The sequence below is a fragment of the Dendrobates tinctorius genome, unplaced genomic scaffold, assembly GCF_039654945.1.
Source record: "Dendrobates tinctorius isolate UK_male_01 unplaced genomic scaffold, ASM3965494v1 ptg000084l, whole genome shotgun sequence".
Taxonomy (NCBI): domain Eukaryota; kingdom Metazoa; phylum Chordata; class Amphibia; order Anura; family Dendrobatidae; genus Dendrobates; species Dendrobates tinctorius.
Window position 1 is genome coordinate 44,003,479 of NW_027361752.1, and position 21,771 is coordinate 44,025,249.

Here is a 21,771-nt window from a genome sequence, read left to right on the forward strand (position 1 = left end):
AGTATACTGCCCCCCATCCTGGTATACTATCCTCCATCCTGGTACACTGCCCCCCATCCTGGTATACTGCCCCCATCCTGGTATACTGTCCCCCATCCTAGTATACTGTCCCCCATCCTGGTATACTGCCCCCCATCCTGGTATACTGCCCCCCATCCTGGTATACTATCCCCCATCCTAGTACACTGCCCCCCATCCTGGTATACTGTCCCTCATCCTCGTATACTGTCCCTCATCCTCGTATACTGTCCCCCATCCTGGTATACTGCCCCCCAATCCTGGTATACTGTCCCCCATCCTGGTATAATGCCCCCCATCCTAGTATACTGTCCCCCATCCTGGTATAATGGCCCCCCATCCTGGTATACTGTCCCTCAACCTGGTATACTGTCCCTCATCCTGGTATAATGCCCCCCATCCTGGTACACTGCCCCCCATCCTGGTATACTATCCTCCATCCTGGTACACTGCCCCCCCATCCTGGTATACTGTCCCTTATCCTGGTACACTGCCCCCCATCCTGGTATACTATCCTTCATCCTGATATACTGCCCCCCATCCTGGTATACTATCCCTCATCCTGGTATACTGTCCCTTATCCTGGTACACTGCCCCCCATCCTGGTATACTATCCCTCATCCTGGTATACTGTCCCTCATCCTGGTATACTGTCCCTCATCCTGGTATACTGTCCCCCATCCTAGTATACTGTCCCCCATCCTGGTATACTATCCTCCATCCTGGTATACTTCCCCCCCCATCCTGGTATACTGTCCTCCATCCTAGTATACTGTCCCTCATGCTGATATACTGTCCCTCATCCTGGTATATATGTCCCCCATCCTTGTATAATCTCCCCCATCCTGGTGTAGGGTTGCAGGAGGTTCAAGGATGCAGTGACGAGACACGAGACTGAGTGTGGTTTGTAAAATTAACTTTTATAAATTGTAGCCACTGGGCTATGCTGAGCAAACAAAAAGGGTTAACAACAACTTGTCCACGCAGGGACTCAACAACATTAACAACACTTTTCTTATCGAAAATGCGGCTAATCCAGGTGTTATAGGCCACGTACGGCCCAAACTATGGGTCCTTATTTCCTACAGCCAACTTATCCTTCCAGGCGTCTTTCAGGATCACAGGCATGGCCGCTTAGAGGTCGCTGATGCGGCTGCCCTGGAGTCCCGATATCCAGGGATGGTTGGGGCTCGACAGGCCCTGAAGAATCTGTGCCGTTGGAGCGCAACAGGCCCTGAAGGATCTGTGCCGTTGGGGCGCAACAGGCCCGGAAGGATCTGTGCCGTTGGGGCGCAACAGGCCCGGAAGGATCTGTGCCGTTGGGGCGCAACAGGCCCTGAAGGATCTGTGCCGTTGGGGCGCGACAGGCCCTGAAGGATCTGTGCCGTTGGGGCGCGACAGGCCCGGAAGGATCTGTGCCGTTGGGGCGCGACAGGCCCGGAAGGATCTGTGCCGTTGGGGCGCGACAGGCCCGGAAGGATCTGTGCCGTTGGGGCGCGACAGGCCCGGAAGGATCTGTGCCGTTGGGGCGCAACAGGCCTGGAAGGATCTGTGCCGTTGGGGCGCAACAGGCCCGGAAGGATCTGTGCCGTTGGGGCGCAACAGGCCCTGAAGGATCTGTGCTGTTGGGGCGCAACAGGCCCTGAAGGATCTGTGTTGTTTCCTGTTCCCAGAGTGCAGATATGTCGCAGTCTCTAAGGTGACGGTTAGCCGGCCTCTGCCTAGGGTCCCTCTATAGACGGGACGCAGGTCTCTACTGCCGCCTGTGGCGAGATGGCGTCCCCTGAGGTCGGTGGTGAAAGGGCCCCAGCCGGGGGCGAATGCAAGGAGGCAGTGTCCAGGCCGCTGCAGCGTGTCTCTGAAGTAGGGGTCGCGCACACGTAAATTGTCGGTGAGCAAGTCGCTTACCCCTCACAGACCCCTGATAGTCTCTCAGCTCCACAACGCCCATTACACCATCTCTCTCTATATCATACGGATTCTTCTCTCCTGTCAGCCATACTGCCAAGTGACCGCACCCCCTGCTCCTTTTACCCTTGCCCCGCCCTCCGTCGCCCGGCAACCTTCAGTTGTCTCTCTCCCTTTGTTGCCCCCCCCCGATGTTTCTTCAGGAACCCTGATGGCGGTCCCCTTAGTTCCGGCCCAGCCACCCTATGGGAGTCCTCCTCCCCACACTGGTATACTTACGTTCTTCTCCAGTACATTTTAAAAAGAAACAAACAACTCTACCCACCTTCCCTACCCTGTGGCGCCCTCTTCTGTAGGTGTTGGAGGAGCTGGCATCTAACTTCAGCATACAAGCCCAGGCAGCGCATTACGTCACAGACACATGCTGGCCTCTGATTGGCTGGCGGCGTGTATTGCAATGCAGGGATGCGGCGGGTCTCTGCGCTGCGGTAATTTCACCTGCAGGTGCGTCCGTGACAAACCGCATACACAAAAGATATTTATCCGAGTCAACCAAAATAGGTTCTCCTGACTTTTATCAAACGTGGTTATCTCTGAAATACCACTTGAAAGGATAAGCAGCGCCACAAGTGGTGACAGAGGGGATTTAAAAAAAAAAAGACATTCCTCCCCAACAGGAAAAATAAAAAATGTTTCTCACAACACTGAATTATAAAGTACATTAGATTTGGTCGTGCAGAACACGAGGTTCTTCCTCTTTATAAAACGCACATTTCCTGTTATTTTTGCAGATGTGATGTTTATGTGAATTACACAAGATCATCAGAGGGTTTGTGGTCGACAGAGGAGACAGTTTTTTTTTTTTCTCAAAATATCAAAGATTTCTCATAGGAGTTGTCACATGGACACAAATCATAGGGCCCTATAGCCCAAACCGTAGGGAGAACTCCACCCCCACAAGAGGGAGACGAAACCATGGAACGTCGACCACAACAGAATTTAGGTTATGTTCACACGTTGCATTTTTGATGCATTTTTTTTTCCCCGCCGGTAAAACCTCCTCACTTGGCAGTAAGAAACTTGCTGCAAAAAAACGAACAAACAAGTTTTGTTTAGTTTTTTCTGCATTTTTTTTTACATGGTACGTTTGTCTCTTGTGCATGCTGATAATAATAATCTTTATATAGCGCTAACATACTCCGCAGCGCTTTACAGTTTGCACACATTATCATCACTGTCCCCAATGGGGCTCACAATCTAAATTCCCTATCAGGCTGTGTGCACACGCTGCGGATTAGGTGCGGATTCATCCGCACGGATTTTGTAAAATCCGCAGGTGAAACTGCAGGTCAGAAGACCTGCGGTTTTACCTGCGGTTTTGCCCTGCGGTTTTTCATCTCCACATTAGAGGAGATGGCAAACCGCAGCGGAATCCGCAGAAAGAGTTGACATGTCAATTCTTTCTGCGGATTGAAAACCGCAGATAATCCGCGCGGAAGATTCCGCACCGTCTGCACTGCGGTTTTTGATTCCCATAGGGAATCATGGTACTGTACACTGCAGCAAAATCCGCAGCGTGTGCACACAGCCTCAGTAAGTCTTTGGAATGTGGGAGGAAACCCACGAAAACACGGGGAGAACATACAAACTCCTTGCAGATGTTGTTCTTGGTGGGATTCTAACCACTGAGCCACTGTGCTGCCCACCAATGCTGATAACGTTTAGTGCAAAAAAGAAAAAAAAAATCTAAAAGTTCTTTAAAACAGTAAAAAAAAAAAAAGAAAAATGGAAAAATTCAGGAAAATCTCTGAAGCATATCCTGATGGAATGTGCTACAAATTATTCAGCACTGTCCATTCAAAAAGCTGAAAAAAAAAAAATTTATAGGGAAAAAAAACCCTCTTATAAAATACTTAAAACTGTTTAAAAAAAAAAAACTTCCCAAAAAGGGACAAGGTTTTTGAATGCCTCAAAAAATTGTATGTGAACCTCACCGCCAGGAGGCGACCTCGCAGCAACACGGACTTCAGTAGTTTATATGGCATGGATTCCCATAGAAAAAATGAATGTGTATGATGGGCACTGAATCCAGTAAAGGGGTGCAATTTATTAAAAAAAAAACCAAAAAAAAAAAAACCTGTGCTTTACTCACCCTTCTTGGGTGCAGCACTGAGTCTCCGCCTCTGCTCCTGGTGCCAGTTACCATCTGCAGCACGGAAGATAAGTCAACACCACTGCAGCCAATCAGTAAGCTCAGTAGCTCCGAGTGGCTTGCGCCATCAATTCGGCCAGAGCCGCCGAGCTCAATTATGGGCTGCAGGGCTGTCGACGTGGCATCAGCGCTGCAAGCGTAAACAGACACAAGGAGAAGAGGCAGAGACTCAGCGCTGGACCGGGGGATGGAGAGGAAAGCACAGTTTAAGGGGGGGATTTCAGAAGATCTTAACAAAAAATATATAAAAGGTATGTGCACGTCGGATTTTAGGGTTTTTCCAGGCGAAGCCGCTTCAGGTAAACCGCCAGCGGGCATTATGTTCCTTTTACAGGGCAGAACATATGCAGAGAAAGTCGTCTTGGCGTAGCAGTGCGGGCGTCAGATCTTTTAGTATTGAGGATAAAATATCTATTATTTTTAATTATAGATAAATATCTAACTTTTAAATATAGTAATCCACATTAGTACGCGATTTGTTTACCGGCATTGTTGTACATATGGGGCTCGCCAAACAAATGGATGCACAATGGAACAGACTTGTGTCTATCAATATACAGTGGCATGTAAAAGTTTGGGCACCCCTGGTCAAAATTACTGTTGTTGTGACCAGTTAAGCAAGTTGAAGATGGAATGATCTCTAAAAGGGCTAAAGTTAAAGATGGCACATTTTCGTATTTTAGGCCAAAAAAATTATATATTGTAATTTTTTACATTTTAAAAATTACAATAAGGAAAATAAGCCAATGCAAAAGTTTGGGCACCCTGCATAGTTAGTACCTAGTAGCACTCCCTATTAAAAATATCACAGCTTGTAAACGTGTTTAGTAGCCAGCCAAGAGTTTTTCAATTCTTGTTTGATGGATTTTCATCTATTCTTCCTTGGAAAATTCTTCCATTTCTGTGAGATTCCTGGGTCGTCTTGCATGCACTGCTATTTTGAGGACTAGCCACAGATTTTCAACGATGATCGAATCGGGGGACTGTGAAAAACCTCTAGCTATCGCCTTTTGAGGTAGTCTATTGTGGATTTTGATGTGTATGATCATTATCCATTTGTAGAAGCCATCCTGTTTTCAAATTCAGCTTTTTTACACATGGTGTTATGTTTGCATCAAGAAATTTCATTGACTCCATTCTTCCCTCTACCTGTGAAATGTTCCCTGTGCCATTGTCTGCAACACAACTCCAAAGCATGATTGATCCATCTCCATGCTTAATGGTTGGAGAGATGTTCTTTTCCTGAAATTCTTTGCAATTGTTTCTCTGCACATACGTTTGATCATTGCGACCAAAGAGTTTTATTTTAACTTCAACGATTCACAGGACTTGTTTCTAAAATGCATTGGGCTTGTTTAGATGTTCTTTTGCATACCTCTGATGCTAAATTTTATGGTGAGGGTGCAGGAGAGGTTTTCTTCTGATGACTCTTCCATGAAGGCCATATTTGATAAGGTGTCTCTGAACAGTTGCCACAATTACCACAACTCCAGAATCTGCTACATCTTTCTGAAGGTCTTTTGCAGTCAAGTGGGGGTTCTAATATGCCTTTCTAGCAATCCTACAAGCAGCTCTCTCTGAAATTTTGCTTGGCCTTCCAGACCTTATCTTGACCTCCACTGTTCCTGTAAACTGCTATTTCTGAATTACCTATTGAACTGAGGAAAGGACGACTTGAAAACGCTTTGCTATCTTCTTATAGCCTTCTCCTGCTTTGTGGGCCTCCACCATTTTCATTTTCAGAGTGCTAGGCAGCTGCTTAAAAGAACCCATGGTGGCTGTTTATTCGCACAAGGTTAGAGGAGGCTATGTGTTTCTAAACCTGTTGAATCTGCATCAGCTGGCCTTTCCTAACATTGAGGGTGAACAAGCCATATCCATTACAGGCTAATTAGGCTGTGTGCACACGCTGCGGATTTTGCTGCGGTTCCGCAGCGGTTTTGGCCGCTGCGGACCCGCAGCAGTTTCTGCTGCGGTGTACAGTACAATGATTCCCTATGGGAATCAAAAACCGCAGTGCAGACGGTGCGGAATTTTCCGCGCGGATTATCTGCGGTTTTCAATCCGCAGAAAGAATTGACATGTCAATTCTTTCTGCGGATTCTCCTGCGGTTTGCCATCTCCTCCATTGAGGAGATGAAAAACCGCAGGGCAAAACCGCAGAGCAATCCGCAGGTAAAACCGCAGGTCTTTTGACCTGCGGTTTCACCTGCGGATTGTACAAAATCCGCGCGGATGAATCCGCACCTTTCCGCAGCGTGTGCACACAGCCTTAACGTCTGAAACCTTGGTCAAAGTTATCTGAGCACACAAATCTCCAAAGGTGCCCAACTTTAGCATCGGACCATTTTTCTTTTTGTAATTTTTAAAATGTGAAAAAATTACAATGTGTATTACTTTTTAGCCTAAAATACAAAACAAATGTGTCATCTTTAACTTTAGGCCTTTTACAGATCATTTTATCTTCAACTTGCTTAACTGTTCACAATAACAGTAATTTTGACCAGGGGTGCCTAAACTTTTGCATGCCATCATAGCATGCACATGCGTCACACTACCATACTGTACCAATAATATCCACACAGTGGATAGATAACATGTACCCGAAGTCAGTCTCTCCATTTCCAGCCCCATCATGGCCAACAGAGTGCAGCCGGTAGAGAGTAGTCTTAGCAGAGTATAGCGGTTTTATTAACGTTGTTGCTCGAGCGTAGTAAAGAAAAGCCAAAGGAAGCATTAAAGGGGTGGGAGGTTGCCCTCGCCATCAGCCACCTGAACATAGTCCAACTCCCCCCCACCCCCCAATTGGAGGAGTACATCCATCCCATCATGCCTCCTAATTAAAGGCATAAATAGAAAAGATGGAAGTGCCCGTGCCTAATTTTTGCATAATCTGGAACCAAAGGTTACTACAATATACCATAGACCGAACTGCATGCCCATCGCAACTTCGATTGTTGAAATTTAAGCTGTACCACGACTATCAGTTGATTACTGTATTATCCTATAGATCTCGTAATATAGGGATTCATACCTCTGAGACCCCAAAATCTTGAAAATGGGGACTGTGCAGTGAAAGCCAAGGTGCCAGTGGCCATAGCAGAGACCCAACCATGGAGGCATGTGCATCTTTTTATTATAGTCTATGGGAGTTAAAAATGACCCTGAGGACAGAAAAGTCACTAGACATTTCTCATGTATAGTTGCCCTACCTGATGCTTTCCTTGTGCCTCCTCTTCTCAGTTCGGCGTGCCTTTCCTCCGGCTTTCTTAGTCGGCCTACTCCATTGGCCTGGAGAGTAAATCGGCAAGTCTAAAACAGGTCTTCCCTGTGCTGTCAGGAGTGGGTTAGACCTACAATGCCCTCCCAATGACACTTTGTCGGCATTCTTGGAAATGGAAACACGACAAAAGGCGCGCCGAACTGAGCAGAGGTGTCATCGGGAGGTAAATGAGGACAGCAGGTAGGTCGACTGTATATGTGAAATGTTTAGCCACTTTTTAGCCCCAGGTTGGAGAATCTCATTAAAAGAAAGAGTTTAACCAAAACAGTCTTGGCTAAAATACCTCTTAAATGAGTTTTATAGCTCAGCTTTACTCAATCTGTTACTGACTGCCGTTAGATGAAAGCTGGAGTTGTTTGTAATATATATAGCTTAGTTCTACTCACCCTCCCCCCACACTGTGCCATGAGATGAAAGCTGGAGGTGTTTGTAATGACACACAGCCCCGGTCAGCTGTAACCCCAATCTCACACAAACTACCATGAAATGAAAGCTGGAAGTGTTTGTGTTTGTAATAATACATACCTTCACTCTACTCCCTTTGCCTTCACTCTGACTGCCATGGGATGAAATTTGGGAGTGTTTGTAATGAAGCGTCACTTAGCTCAACTCCTTCTGTCATGAGATGAAAGCTTGATGGTCTTGTAATTACTCAGTTCTGCTGTCAGATCATGGAGTAGAGCAGAGCTGTCTGTCATTATAGGTCTCACACAGATAAGGCTAGGTTTGACATTCTCTGGGGGGAAGGTGTTCGTTTCTCCTTCCCTGCACAACGCCTCCTTCTTATGATTGGTCAACATCATGCAGAGGAAAAAAATACACACCAGCAGAGAATCTCTCCTAACGCCCCCTTGGTTTTGGCATAAATCAGAATCTAAACTTTACAAGTCAATATCTCTGCCAACAGAGAGGAAAATTAAAAAATAAAAACTGTTTTTTTCAGGATGTGTCCAGTTAATATGGTAAAACTGGTGACATGTGCTCTGTAAATGAGGCTTAGCTGCAATACCAGACACGACCCATGGCCAAGAGTAGCGCTGTCACTGTAACAAAGTAACCATGCTTGTATAATATTCGTGTACGGTTTGTCCTCCACAATTTATCAACAGGCTAAAAAGAAGGAACGGAGAAGACAGAAGATAACATTGGTTATTTTTTATTTAAAAAAATATAGAAAATCAAAAGGAAGCAAAAAAAAAGGTTTTATACATATTTTGGTAAGTATCTTGCAATATCGCACTCAAATATAAAACCTATATCCATAAAATGTAGACATCCTAAAAAAAGTAAACAATTTAAGTGCAAATGATGTCACAGAGAATGGGATTGGATTTACAGTAGCACGCTAGAAATTTTTTGCACTTATAAATGGCAACTCACCGCCATTATTCACCTTCATACAATCTTTAGACTGACTACGAGTCCATTATATGATGTACTGTGTAGACAGGAAATCAGTCTGTGACTGCCTGTGAACTAGAAGATGACATTGCCCATCATATTCGTCCTCTCAACTATCAGAAGCCAGCATCACCTGTCTCCTTCCTCTATATTCCCCAATGCACAGTGCACTGACCAAGTTAGTCTTTGTTATTTGTTAGTGCATAAAGTCAACTGTATTCTTACAAGATTCAGCAGTGTATCTTATAATTTGTATTTTCATACTGCTCTTCCCTTTCTTCTGCTTGACACTGAGAAACCTATCACAAGCAGGAGGCAGGGGAAGGCAATGTGAAGCAGCTTTGTACTTGATTCAATGAGCTCTCTGCATGTTAAAGGAATAATCTGGACTTTCTGTCTTATAAGAAAGTACAATGTAGAAAGATTTATGAAAAGTTTAAAATGGAAAAGGACAATAGTCCTAGGTCGTGAAACACTTGACATTTGCTGCCTTTAGATAAGACTCAGTGCAAAGTAAATGCGCTGTGGAGGGACCCCATCTTTTTCTAGAAAGTGATTGTCATAATGGGGTCAACCACATCAGAGGAAGGTTAAGAAAGAAAATATGGCATATTTGGTGTATGAACTAAACAGGTAAACACAAGGCATACATTAGTGTCTCTACATTATCCTTTATTATTAGTCTACGCGGCAATAAACTGGCATCTACAGGTGGGTACAGAAAGTGTTCAGACACCTTAAAATTTTTCACTCTGTTTCAATGCAGCCATTTGGCAAATTCAAAAAAGTTCATTTTTTTCTCATTAATGTACACTCTGCACCCCATCTTGACTGAAAAAACAAATGTAGAAATTTTTGCAAATTTATTAAAAAAGAAAAACTGAAATATCACATGGTCATAAGTATTCAGACCCTTTGCTCAGACAATCATATTTAAGTCACATGCTGTCCATTTCCTTGTGATCCTCCTTGAGATGGTTCTACTCCTTCATTGGAGTCCAGTTGTGTTTAATTAAACTGATAGGACTTCATTTGTAAAGGCGCACACCTGTCTGTATAAGACCTCACAGCTCACAGTGCATGTCACACCAAATGAGAATCATGAGGTCAAAGGAACTGGCCAAGGAGCTCAGAGACAGAATTATGGCAAGGCACAGATCTGGCCAGGGTTACAAAAGAATTTCTGCAGTACTCAAGGTTCCTAAGAGCACAGTGGCCTCCATAATCCTTAAATGGAAGAAGTTTGGGACCACCAGAAGTCTTCCTAGACCTGGCCGTCCTGCCAAACTGAGCAATGGGAGAAGAGCCTTGGTGAGAGAGGTAAAAAAGAACCCCAAGATCACTGTGGCTGAGCTCCAGAGATGCAGTAGGGAGATGGCAGAAAGTTCCACAAAGTCAACTATCACTGCAGCCCTCCACCAGTCAGTCCTTTATGGCAGAGTGGCCCGACGGAAGCCTCTCCTCAGCGCAAGACATATGAAAGCCCGCATAGAGTTTGCTAAAAAAACACATGAAGGACTCCCAGACTGAGAAATAAGATAGAACTACGAAGATAGAACTTTTTGGTGATAATTCTAAGCGGTGTGTGTGGAGAAAACCAGGCACTGCTCATCACCTGCCCAATACAATCCCAACAGTGAAACATGGTGGTGGCAGCATCATGCTATGGGGGAGTTTTTCAGCTGCAGGGACAGGACGACTGGTTGCAACTGAAGGAAACATGAATGCAGCCAAGTACAGAGATATCCTGGATGAAAACCTCTTCCAGAGTGCTCTGGACCACAGACTTGACCGAAGGTTCACCTTCCAACGAGACAATGACCCTAAGCACACAGCTAAAATAACAAAGGAGTGGCTTCAGGACAACTCTGTGACCATTCTTGACTGGCCCAGCCAGAGCACTGACCTAAACCCAATTGAGCATCTCTGGAGAGACCTGAAAATGGCTGTCCACCAACGTTCACCATCCAACCTGATGGAACTGGAGAGGATCTGCAAGGAAGAATGGCAGAGGATCCCCAAATCCAGGTGTGAAAAACTTGTTGCATCATTCCCAAGAAGACTCATGGCTGTACTGGCTCAAAAGGTGCTTCTACTCAGTACTGAGCAAAGGGGCTGAATACTTATGACCATGTGATATTTCAGTTTTTCTTTTTTAATAAATTTGCAAAAGTTTCTACATTTCTCTTTTTTTCCAGTCAAGATGGGGGTGCAGAGTGTACATTAATGAGAAAAAAATGAACTTTTTTGAATTTACCAAACGGCTGCAATGAGACAAAGAGTGAAAAATTTAAAGGGGTCTGAATACTTTCTGTACCCACTGTATATACTGTATGTGAATGTTGGGTTATATCCCTTTAACAGGGGATTTTAAGCCACTTATCATTTCAGATGATGTAGCTAGGTATCAGCTCCTGACCTCCTGCTGTGCGGGGAAATAGCAACACATCCATATTCAAGAGCAATGAAAAAGTAAAAGTGTCAGATCGATTTAGTATAAAGTGCAGAGTGCCCCCTTTGTTCTAGGCCCATGGAGGAGGGGATCTTTGTTCTTCCAGCTATCAGTGCTGTTTGCATGGCTTTTTGGCATATTTTAAAAACCCATATTGCATCAGCAAAGTACAATATATAAATAAAACGCTCATAAAAGAGTCGGCCGTAGATCTAGTAGCAAACGGTCTTTACGCAGGGGAGCCAGGGAGAAGGGTCCGGTGACATCAGAAGCATGGCGGGTTTTGACATAAGCATTTTTTTTTTTTAAAAAGACTGAATCCAAAATGCACAATGACATGTTAGTTATTTAGTAGCCCGAAACCCAATGACATGATCCCTTTAATAAAGTGGACCTATTGCTTCTTACTGAGATAACTGCAGGGAGGTATGGGTAGGGGCAATTCTATACAGCACCTTGTGCTAAAATTTGGCCTGTTTCTCAATTTTTGAGTCTCTGTCCCATAGAGTACACGATTTTTCTCATAAATTAGAGAAGTACAAACATGCTGAAATAATTCACTCCTGCATCTCAAAGTGCTTGTGAATCAGCAGAAGAAAAATCAAGAGAAAATGTACGTCGCTTCCCGCCAGGAGCTTAAACGTTACTTCATCCAGAATATTGTTACAGTGGGGAAAAAAGTATTTAGTCAGTCAGCAATAGTGCAAGTTCCACCACTTAAAAAGATGAGAGGCGTCTGTAATTTACATCATAGGTAGACCTCAACTATGGGAGACATACTGAGAAAAAAAAAAACAGAAAATCACATTGTCTGTTTTTTTTTCATTTTATTTGCATATTATGGTGGAAAATAAGTATTTGGTCAGAAACAAAATTTCATCTCAATACTTTGTGATATATCCTTTGTTGGCAATGACAGAGGTCAAACGTTTTCTGTAAGTCTTCACAAGGTTGCCACACACTGTTGTTGGTATGTTGGCCCATTCCTCCATGCAGATCTCCTCTAGAGCAGTGATGTTTTTGGCTTTTCGCTTGGCAACACGGACTTTCAACTCCCTCCAAAGGTTTTCTATAGGGTTGAGATCTGGAGACTGGCTAGGCCACTCCAGGACCTTGAAATGCTTCTTACGAAGCCACTCCTTCGTTGCCCTGGCAGTGTGCTTTGGATCATTGTCATGTTGAAAGACCCAGCCACGTTTCATCTTCAATGCCCTTGCTGATGGAAGGAGTTTTGCACTCAAAATCTCACGATACATGGCCCCATTCATTCTTTCATGTACCCGGATCAGTCGTCCTGGCCCCTTTGCAGAGAAACAGCCCCAAAGCATGATGTTTCCACCACCATGCTTTACAGTAGGTATGGTGTTTGATGGATGCAACTCAGTATTCTTTTTCCTCCAAACACGACAAGTTGTGTTTCTACCAAACAGTTCCAGTTTGGTTTCATCAGACCATAGGACATTCTCCCAAAACTCCTCTGGATCATCCAAATGCTCTCTAGCAAACTTCAGACGGGCCCGGACATGTACAGGCTTAAGCAGTGGGACACGTCTGGCACTGCAGGATCTGAGTCCATGGTGGCGTAGTGTGTTACTTATGGTAGGCCTTGTTACATTGGTCCCAGCTCTCTGCAGTTCATTCACTAGGTCCCCCCGCGTGGTTCTGGGATTTTTGCTCACCGTTCTTGTGATCATTCTGACCCCACGGGGTGGGATTTTGCATGGAGCACCAGATCGAGGGAGATTATCAGTGGTCTTGTATGTCTTCCATTTTCTAATTATTGCTCCCACAGTTGATTTCTTCACTCCAAGCTGGTTGGCTATTGCAGATTCAGTCTTCCCAGCCTGGTGCAGGGCTACAATTTTGTTTCTGGTGTCCTTTGACAGCTCTTTGGTCTTCACCATAGTGGAGTTTGGAGTTAGACTGTTTGAGGGTGTGCACAGGTGTCTTTTTATACTGATAACAAGTTTAAACAGGTGCCATTACTACAGGTAATGAGTGGAGGAAAGAGGAGACTCTTAAAGAAGAAGTTACAGGTCTGTGAGAGCCAGAAATCTTGATTGCTTGTTTCTGACCAAATACTTATTTTCCACCATAATATGCAAATAAAATGAAACAAAAACAGACAATGTGATTTTCTGGATTTTTTTTTCTCAGTTTGTCTCCCATAGTTGAGGTCTACCTATGATGTAAATTACAGACGCCTCTCATCTTTTTAAGTGGTGGAACTTGCACTATTGCTGACTGACTAAATACTTTTTTTCCCCACTGTATATAGCAGCTATGTAATGTAAGAGCCAAAAGGATGGAGGGCACCACTGTAAGGCCACTTTCACATTTGCGTTTAAGGCCTGCGCACAGCCGCCGCTAAGCCCCTCCCCCTGCCGCGCCTCCTCCTGTAGCATGACGCTGCATGCGTCCCCTATCTTTAGCACTGGGGACGCAGGCCGTGCGCAGTATGCGTTTGGCGGCAACCAAATTGCTACAGGTTGCGTTTGGCGCTGGTCGGCGCACCGTCAAAAGGACGCATGCACCGCTAAACGCATACTGCGCACGGCCTGCGTCCCCAGTGCTAAAGATAGGGGGCGCAGGCAGCGTCATGCGCCGGTAGGCGGAGCTACCGGAGGCGCGGCAGGGGCGGGGCTTAGCGGTGGCCGTGCGCAGGCCGTCGCTGTGGCCTTAAACGCAAATGTGAAAGTGGCCTAAGGGATCACCCGTACATGCTAGTAACAACATATAACAAGAAGAAGATGCATGTACACACCAGCATGTATATTTCTTAAATATGCCACTGTGATCATTATTTCTCCGCAGCTATATAGTATGCTCAGCATGTCAATCTGATGTACTTGTGAAAATTGCAGCTTTACACTTCATCAATATGGGCATATCTTTATGATGTCATTGTGGTATTTATATACATTGGAATTGTGCACGGACTGCTCTTGTGGTGGGTGAAAACAGGCGTCCTTTTGTGACCCTATTGTGGGTATGTGGATTGTTCTGATTGCTTTTTTGCAGTTCTAATGTTTTTAATCCAGTGTGTTTTTGTAGTGTCCTAATAAAGATGAATTTTACACTTTATCAGAGCTTGGTGATCCCTGGTGTGTACATGCATCTTCTTCTTGTTGTTATAGCAGCTATGTAATATGGCACCCCTGTTTTATACAATCTAAGGGAGGATAAAGCTGCTCCTAAAGCGTTAATCTGCACGAGAAATACATAGCCGCTTCTAAATGGTTAATCTACTAGAAGAAACAGGTTTTTTGTCACAATCTTTTATACAACACAAATGAAAAAAAAAAAAAAAAGAAAAGAAAGTGGTTACCTTTAGTGGCATTCAATAAAAATGATCCTATTTTAAAAAAATAAAAAGACAAAAAGCTGCTTCTAAAAGGTTTATCAGAGTACTTCACTACATAAACACTGATGCTAGAGCAGACAAAAGGAGGATAAGCTGTGATAGTTTTACCTCTATAGCGGGGCGGCACGGTGGCTCAGTGGTCCCACCAAGGACAACATCTGCAAGGAGTTTGTATGTTCTCCCCGTGTTTGCGTGGGTGGGTTGATGTGTGCAAAAATGTAAAGCGCTGCGGAATATGTTAGCGCTATATAAAAATAAAGATTATTATTATAGCAGTTTCTTCTAGCCTTCTTTTGCTGAACTAGAATATACAGGAATCCATTTTGAAGTGCTTCTTTTATAGTACTACATCTAGTAAGAAGGACAGAAACACAGCTCTCTCAAGGTTTACACAAAGTCTCCTGCTCCCAGTTTAGATGCAAGGAAGTCTCACAAAGCCGTCAAGATATTGAGACAGTGGAGAGACTGATTTCAGTCTCCCTCTTTAAAAAAACAAAACATAAAAACAAAACTATTTCTATGCTGGGGATTTCAATGCTTGGAGTTCTAATGAGTCCGAGTGTATTAACAAACTAAAAAACACAGATATTTGAACCAAAAATAACAATGATAAAAGTGGAGAGAACCAAAGTCTTCCACAGGCCTGATTTCTTTTGCTAATCCCTCTGCCGCGGGTAAAAGTCAAGTAGAGATTCAGCGCAGATCTATAATATCAGTGCGGTCTGTGTACATGAGGAGAGTTGAGCGAATTTGCTCGGGTTCCTGCTTATTCGGCAAGCTATAGCGCTTACCAAATAAGCGGCAGAGAGAACCCGGCTTCCTGGATCGCGCCGGCTGATCAGCTGTTCGGCTACACAGCTGCATCTCATAGAGAGAAGGGGCCGAGTCCTGTTTAGTCCTAGCTTCTCTGTGGTTGGAGGACCTGTTCAGCACTCCTCCATCCAAAAGACCTACTCTGGTATCAACAATTGGGGGTGAAAACTTGGTAGATGGACTATGAAGGGGACTCTCCTCTCCGGGATACCACAGCCAGAATAAGCCAACTCCATCATGTAGAGGAGCCAAGAGAACAAGGAGGCCATCACTGGCCCAACATGTGAAGATCACTGGGTGAACGTCTGCCCCGTAGTTTGACCCTCGTGAGAATAGTTCCCAGAATCCTGGCTGTTGGCCTGAGATGTTTTATTATAATCATCTTCCCCCAAATCTTCAGTATGGCCGATCTCAATAGTGCAGTTGTCTGTGATCTCTTCTTCATAAGAGAAGAATGGTTTCCTGATACAATCCAACGATTGATTCCCCAAACCCTGGGAAAGGGAAGAAAAAAAAAAAAAGTTTGGACTCCGCAAACAAGCAAAATTCTCAACAATACATTTTTAAATAAGATTTTTAATTTCACTATCGAAATAAAAAAAGAAATGAAAAAAAAAAAAAGAAAAGATCTGTGATTTACAACATCCATACGCCGGGTCCACACTTTTTGCACAGAAAATTTTTGGAATCTGTAGATGAGATTTGGTAAAATGTCATCCAGATGATTGCTACTGGAGCCCACTACAGAGTTACTGCACAAATCCACTAAAAAAAAAAAAAAAAAAACTGCAGCAAATCTGTACCGCGCGCACGATCCCAATAATCCCTCCTGGGTAAATGTTTGTGCTTATGCTTTGTTTTCTTCTCCCCTTTTCTGATATAGTTGTATGAGGGCTAGATTTTTTTTTTCACGGGACGAGTTATAGTTTTGGAATTACATCTTTCCTTTTACCATAACCATATTTTTCAGACTATAAGACGCACTTTTTTCCCCAAAAATTTTGGAGGAAAACGGAGGTGTGTCTTATAGTCCGGATGTAGTCTCATCCCAGGCTGATGTGCGGCAGTTTCGGCGATGCTTGGTGGTGCGGGGGATCCGCCAACATTTTGTGAAAGCCCGGAGCCCCCGCACTTCCATTGCTGTAATACTGTGGTCTCCAGGAAAACGGCTCCCGGAGGCGGTGCACGAGCAGACTGAGATCTCGGGAGACGATCTCATTCTGCACATACGCCACCTCCGGCGGCCATTTTCCTGGAGACCACAGTATTCCAGCAATGGAAGTGCATCTCCAAAAGTGCCGCGCACCTGCCTGGGATGGATATGTTGGGGCTCCAGGATTTAACAAAATGTCGGCGGAGCCCCCGCACCACCGAGCATCTCCAAAACTGCCGCGCAACATCCTGGGATGGACGTGTGGGGGCTCCGGGTTTTCACAAACTGGCAGAGCCCCCCCCCCCCCCCCCGAACCTGTCACACCAACCTGGGATAAGTCAGATCATCGCCAGACCATTGAACACCCCCTGTGACACCCCCCGCTCCACCAACGCTCCCGATCACACCCTACCCCCGGGTAAGCTGAATAATTCGGACTGTAAGATGGACCCTCATTTGACGCATTAATTTTTTTACCTATTTTTCTTCTGAAAATTTGGGGTGCGTCTTATGGTCCGGAAAAAAAAAAAAACACAGAAAATGTACTGAGAGGCAAGAAAAAAAAACATGCTGTGAAACACCAAAAAACAAAAAAAAAAACAAAAACACAATTGTGCCACAGCTTTTTGGGTGTTCGTTGTGCAGTAAAAATTACCTGGCGGCCCCATTCTCCAGGTCAGCATGATTTTTTTTTTTCTTTTTAATTTAAATTTAAGGGTTAAAAACCTTTTGGGGGTTAAAAAAACAAAAAAAAACCCTTTTTTTGGCACTGGTTTTCTTAGACTTGTAAACTTTATTCTTCTGTTACTAGAGTTGTGTGAGGATTTTTTTTTTTATATATATTTTTATTGGTACATAAGTTTTGACTACTTTTTTATTTTATTTTTAAGGGGGAGGTGTGGTCACCTAAAACCAGCACCTCTTGTATTTACATTAGGGATTACATCATTTTTATTTTCCATTTTGAGAGATTGTACTTTTACGGACGCAGCAATACCAAATATGTTTATTTTATTTCTTTCATTTGAAACTAGGAAAAGGGAGGGTGATTTAAACTTGTGTAATTTTTTTCCTTTTTTAATATCTATTAAAACATTTTTTTTTATATTTTTCATTTATTTTTAATAGACCAAAGGGGAAAATTGAAGCAAAGAGGTGAACAAAAATGTCCTCCCATGAATACCACTAGGGGGAGCTTAACTGTTTACACACAGCATGCAATAATATCGCACACGAGAGTGATATTGTACAATGAGCTCCCTCTAGTGGTGGCTACAGGTATAAAAGCGATAACACAGTATTGAGTGTGCTCCCATTAGGGGTGGCAGTTGGTATAATAATCTTTTTTTTTTTTTTAATTTTTATATAGCGCTAACATTCCGCAGCGCTTTACATTTTGCACATATCATCATCACTGTCCCCGATGGGGCTCACAATCTAAATTCCCTATTAGTGCTAACCACTGAGCTACCGTGCTGCCCCTGGTATGAAAATTATATTGTACAGTGAGCTCCCTCCAGTGGAGGCTGCGTGTATGAAAGTGATATTGTACAATGAGCTCCCTCTAGTGGTGGCTGCAGGTATAAAAGCGATAACACAATGTACAGTGAGCTCCCTCTAGTGGTGGCTGCAGGTATCACAGAACACATTGATCTCACTGTAGTGATGGCTGCAGGTATCAAAGTGATAACACAGTATTGAGTGAGCTCCCTTTAGGGGTGGCAGTTGGTATGAAAGCGATAACACCGTATAGAGTGAGCTCCATCTACTGGTGGCTGCAGGTATCACAATATAGTGATCTCCCTCAACTGACGGCTACAGGTATCAAAGCAATATCAATATTGAGTGAGCTCCCTCTAGTGGTGGCTGCAGGTATCACAGTATATAGTGATCTCCCTGTAGTGATGGCTGCAGGTATGAAAGCCATAACACCGTATAGAGTGGGCTTCCTCTAGTGGTAGCTGCAGGTATGAAAGCGATAACACCTTGTAGAGTGAGCTCCATCTAGTGGTGGATGCAGGTATCAAAGTATACAGTGCTCTCCCTCCTGGCAGGTATCAAAGCGATAACAGTATAGAGTGAGCTCCCTCTAGAGGTGGCTGAAGGTATTACAGTATTATGTTTTTACTGTACATCCATGAAGTAGAATTGGGCTCTGTATCGGAAAAACAGTGTTCCAGCTCTTATAGATATGCATCAGAAAACTAATCAGAACAGACTTTAGCATGTTAAAATGACAAGATGGGTTGTCCTACACTGTTTTTAAGATGCAAGTGTGATAACCTGCCCTGGTAAAGCTGCCCAGCCATCTACGGTGTATCAGCTCTGTAATGTTTGGAGGCAGCACCTGCAGACCACGATGGGTGTGACATCGGGACATACAGGCTGCAGTCCCGGGCGGTGGGCCGCCCCATTAGTCTCTTACCTTCTCAACGCTGGACGGCAGCTTGTTGGATGGGAAGAATATTTGCTTCATGTAACGCTTGAAGGGGCAGAAGCAGAGGTAAAGGATGGTGGAAGTCAGCACTATTCCCAAAAACGTGAATCCAATTATCCATGCAACCAAATAAGACCTAGGATCTAAGACAAAAGAGATGATCGTCCTTATGACAGCTGAAGGGGGACATCCGGGGTCCTATGGTGACCTGAACCTGGGGCAGAGGGGTCCAGGAAGCCCTGAGAATAAATGTAGTAATAAATATACTCAGGAATATTTGTGGAAAAAATCGAGTGTTTGAAACGCGTTGCTTTGTAGGTCGTCATGCAGACCCTGCATTTGTAATCAACTTTTAAAGAGGTTTTAGTAAACCTTTCAGATTTTTATGAAGCTGGAATATACAATATGTTTTCATTACAGGAATATTTGGGCTGTGACCGAACCTTGGTGATTTCAGCTCTGCAGGCCGCTAGTTTTGATGTAAAATGAAAGAACTAAGATGCAATTGAAGTGGAGACTTTCAGTTTTTGCTAAAGGGGTTGAACAAAAAATATCCTGTGAAACATTTAGGAATTGCAACCATTTTTCTACAAAGCCTCCTAATTTCTGGGGCTCATAAGTAATTGGACAAATCAATTCTATCATAAATTAAATGTTCATTTTTAACACTTTGTAGAGAGTCCTTTCCAGCAATGACGGCCTGTAGTCTGGAGCCATGGACGTCAGCAGGCGCTGGGCCTCCTCCTATATCAGGCTTTGCCACCTTTACTGCAGTGACTTCAGTTGTTTGTGGCTCTTTCTGCCTTAAGCCTGTGAGATGTTGCTCAATGGGCTGAGATCTGGAAATGACTCGGCCATTGCAGAATATCCCACTTCTTTGCTTTCCCAGGATGTTTTGGGTCTTTGTCCATCAGTCATGTGAAGCTCCGTCCAATCAACCATACTGCATTTGGCTGAATCTGGGCAGAAAGTCTGGCCCTGCACACACAGGGTTCATCCGGCTGCTTCTGTCAGTCGCATCATCAATAAACACTAGTGGCCCAGTGGCCATTGGAAGCCATGCATGCCCGCACCATCACACCGCCTTGTGTCACAGAAAATGTGGTGTAGTGAGGATCATGAGCCGTTCCAAGCCTTCTCCAGGCTTTCCTCTTCTGGTCCAGGTTGATCTTAGTTTTGCTTGGGCGGCTTCCTTAGATGTTTTTTTTTGCAAAGTCTAATCTGGCCTTAATATTTTTCAGGCTAATGAATGGTTGGCACCTTGAGTTGAACCCTCTGTATTTGTTCTCATGAAGTCTTCTCATTACAGTAGATACTAAGACACCTACACCCTGGAGAGTGTTCTTAACTTGGATGGATGTTGAAGGGGTTTTTCATCATCCTTGAAAGTTTTCTGTGATCATCCACCACTGTTGTCTTCTGTGGACATCCAGGCATTTTTAGTTCCCAAACTCACCAGAGTGCTCTTTTTTGTACGTAGAACGTATTCAACTGTTGATTTGGCCTCTTCTAACATTTCTGTTATCTCTCTAATGGATTTCATCTTTTTTTTCAGCCTAATGATGTTCTGTTTCTCTTCCATTGAGAGCTTTCACCGCGTGTTGTGGGTTCACAGCAACAGCTTCCAAATGCAAATGCCACACCTAGAATCAGCTCCAGACCTTTTACCTTCATATTTGATGATGGATTAATGAGAGAATAGCCCATGCAGCCCATTACAGAGCTTTTGAGATAACTATCCAATAACTTTTGGTCCCTTGAAAAAAAGAGACACCTACAAATTAAAGAGCTGTAAATCCTAAACCCTTACTGCAATTAGCATGTGAATATCCTCAAATTAAAACTGAGAGTCTGCACTTTAATCCTGTATTTATTATATAACTGTGTCTTGAATATGATTTGGTAAACAGCTAAAATACCACAACTTATGTCACTGTCCAAATATTTCTGGACCTAACTGTGCGGTAGAAAATGCGCCTCAACTAGACGCACTCTGTTTACGACGTCCTTCACTCCTTTCTAAAAAGACTCCAAGTTCGGGCACAGCCACAAAACATGCAATAAAGTTGCCGGTTGTGGTTTACATCTGGGTCAGAACAGAACTGACTGTGCCCCTATATCAGGTAGAAACTGAGAAGTTTTGTATTTTCGGTGTAACAGGAAAAGAGACTAAGTCAGAGATAACTGCGGCGGCAACTTCCCAGGAATCTCATGCTGGTGACCTTGCTTAATAGGGCCAATACCGCTGCAGGGAACTACACCTCCACCTCCTATTGATTGGAATGGGAGTTGGATGTATAGTACCATACCTCTGCCACCATCAGAAGACGGAACAACTCCGCAAGTACGGTAAGTTCTTCCAGCCGGCGGCAGCCAACACCAATAACAGCTGTTCGCTGGGGGTGTCTGGTGCCATTCCCAATCGATCAGACATTGATCATCTATCCTAAAGTAGTGGACAACCTCTTTAAAAGCAAAATTATTGGCCAATGTGGCGACTTTTCGGTTCAGTGTGAACCTTTCTATCCAACTATCTTATATCCATCTATATCACACCTAGCTAAGCCACGTCTATCTATTGATCTGGCTCCTAGCCATCGATATCATAGCTGTCAGCTACGCAATATTTATCTCATCTCTCTATTTATAAGCATGTGCATCATGCTATCTAGCTGTCCGTCCGTTGGCCCGCCGTCCATCCGTTGGCCCACCGTCCGTCTTTTAGCCCGC

At 44.1% G+C, this 21,771-nt stretch overlaps 1 protein-coding gene across 1 annotated transcript in view; it reads right to left on the reverse strand.

Annotated features, from left to right (window-relative positions):
• Window positions 1-14,876: 14,876 nt before the first annotated feature.
• The window catches only part of IFNAR1 (interferon alpha and beta receptor subunit 1), a 43,281-nt gene continuing 36,386 nt past the window's right edge, over window positions 14,877-21,771 (reverse strand). Inside the window, exons 10-11 of the mRNA XM_073584597.1 lie at window positions 19,030-19,184; window positions 14,877-15,945 (exon numbers count right to left, since the gene is read on the reverse strand). Of these exons, the coding sequence (XP_073440698.1) occupies window positions 15,742-15,945; window positions 19,030-19,184 (359 nt within the window). The 3' untranslated portion in view covers window positions 14,877-15,741. The remainder of the gene's footprint in view (window positions 15,946-19,029; window positions 19,185-21,771) is intronic.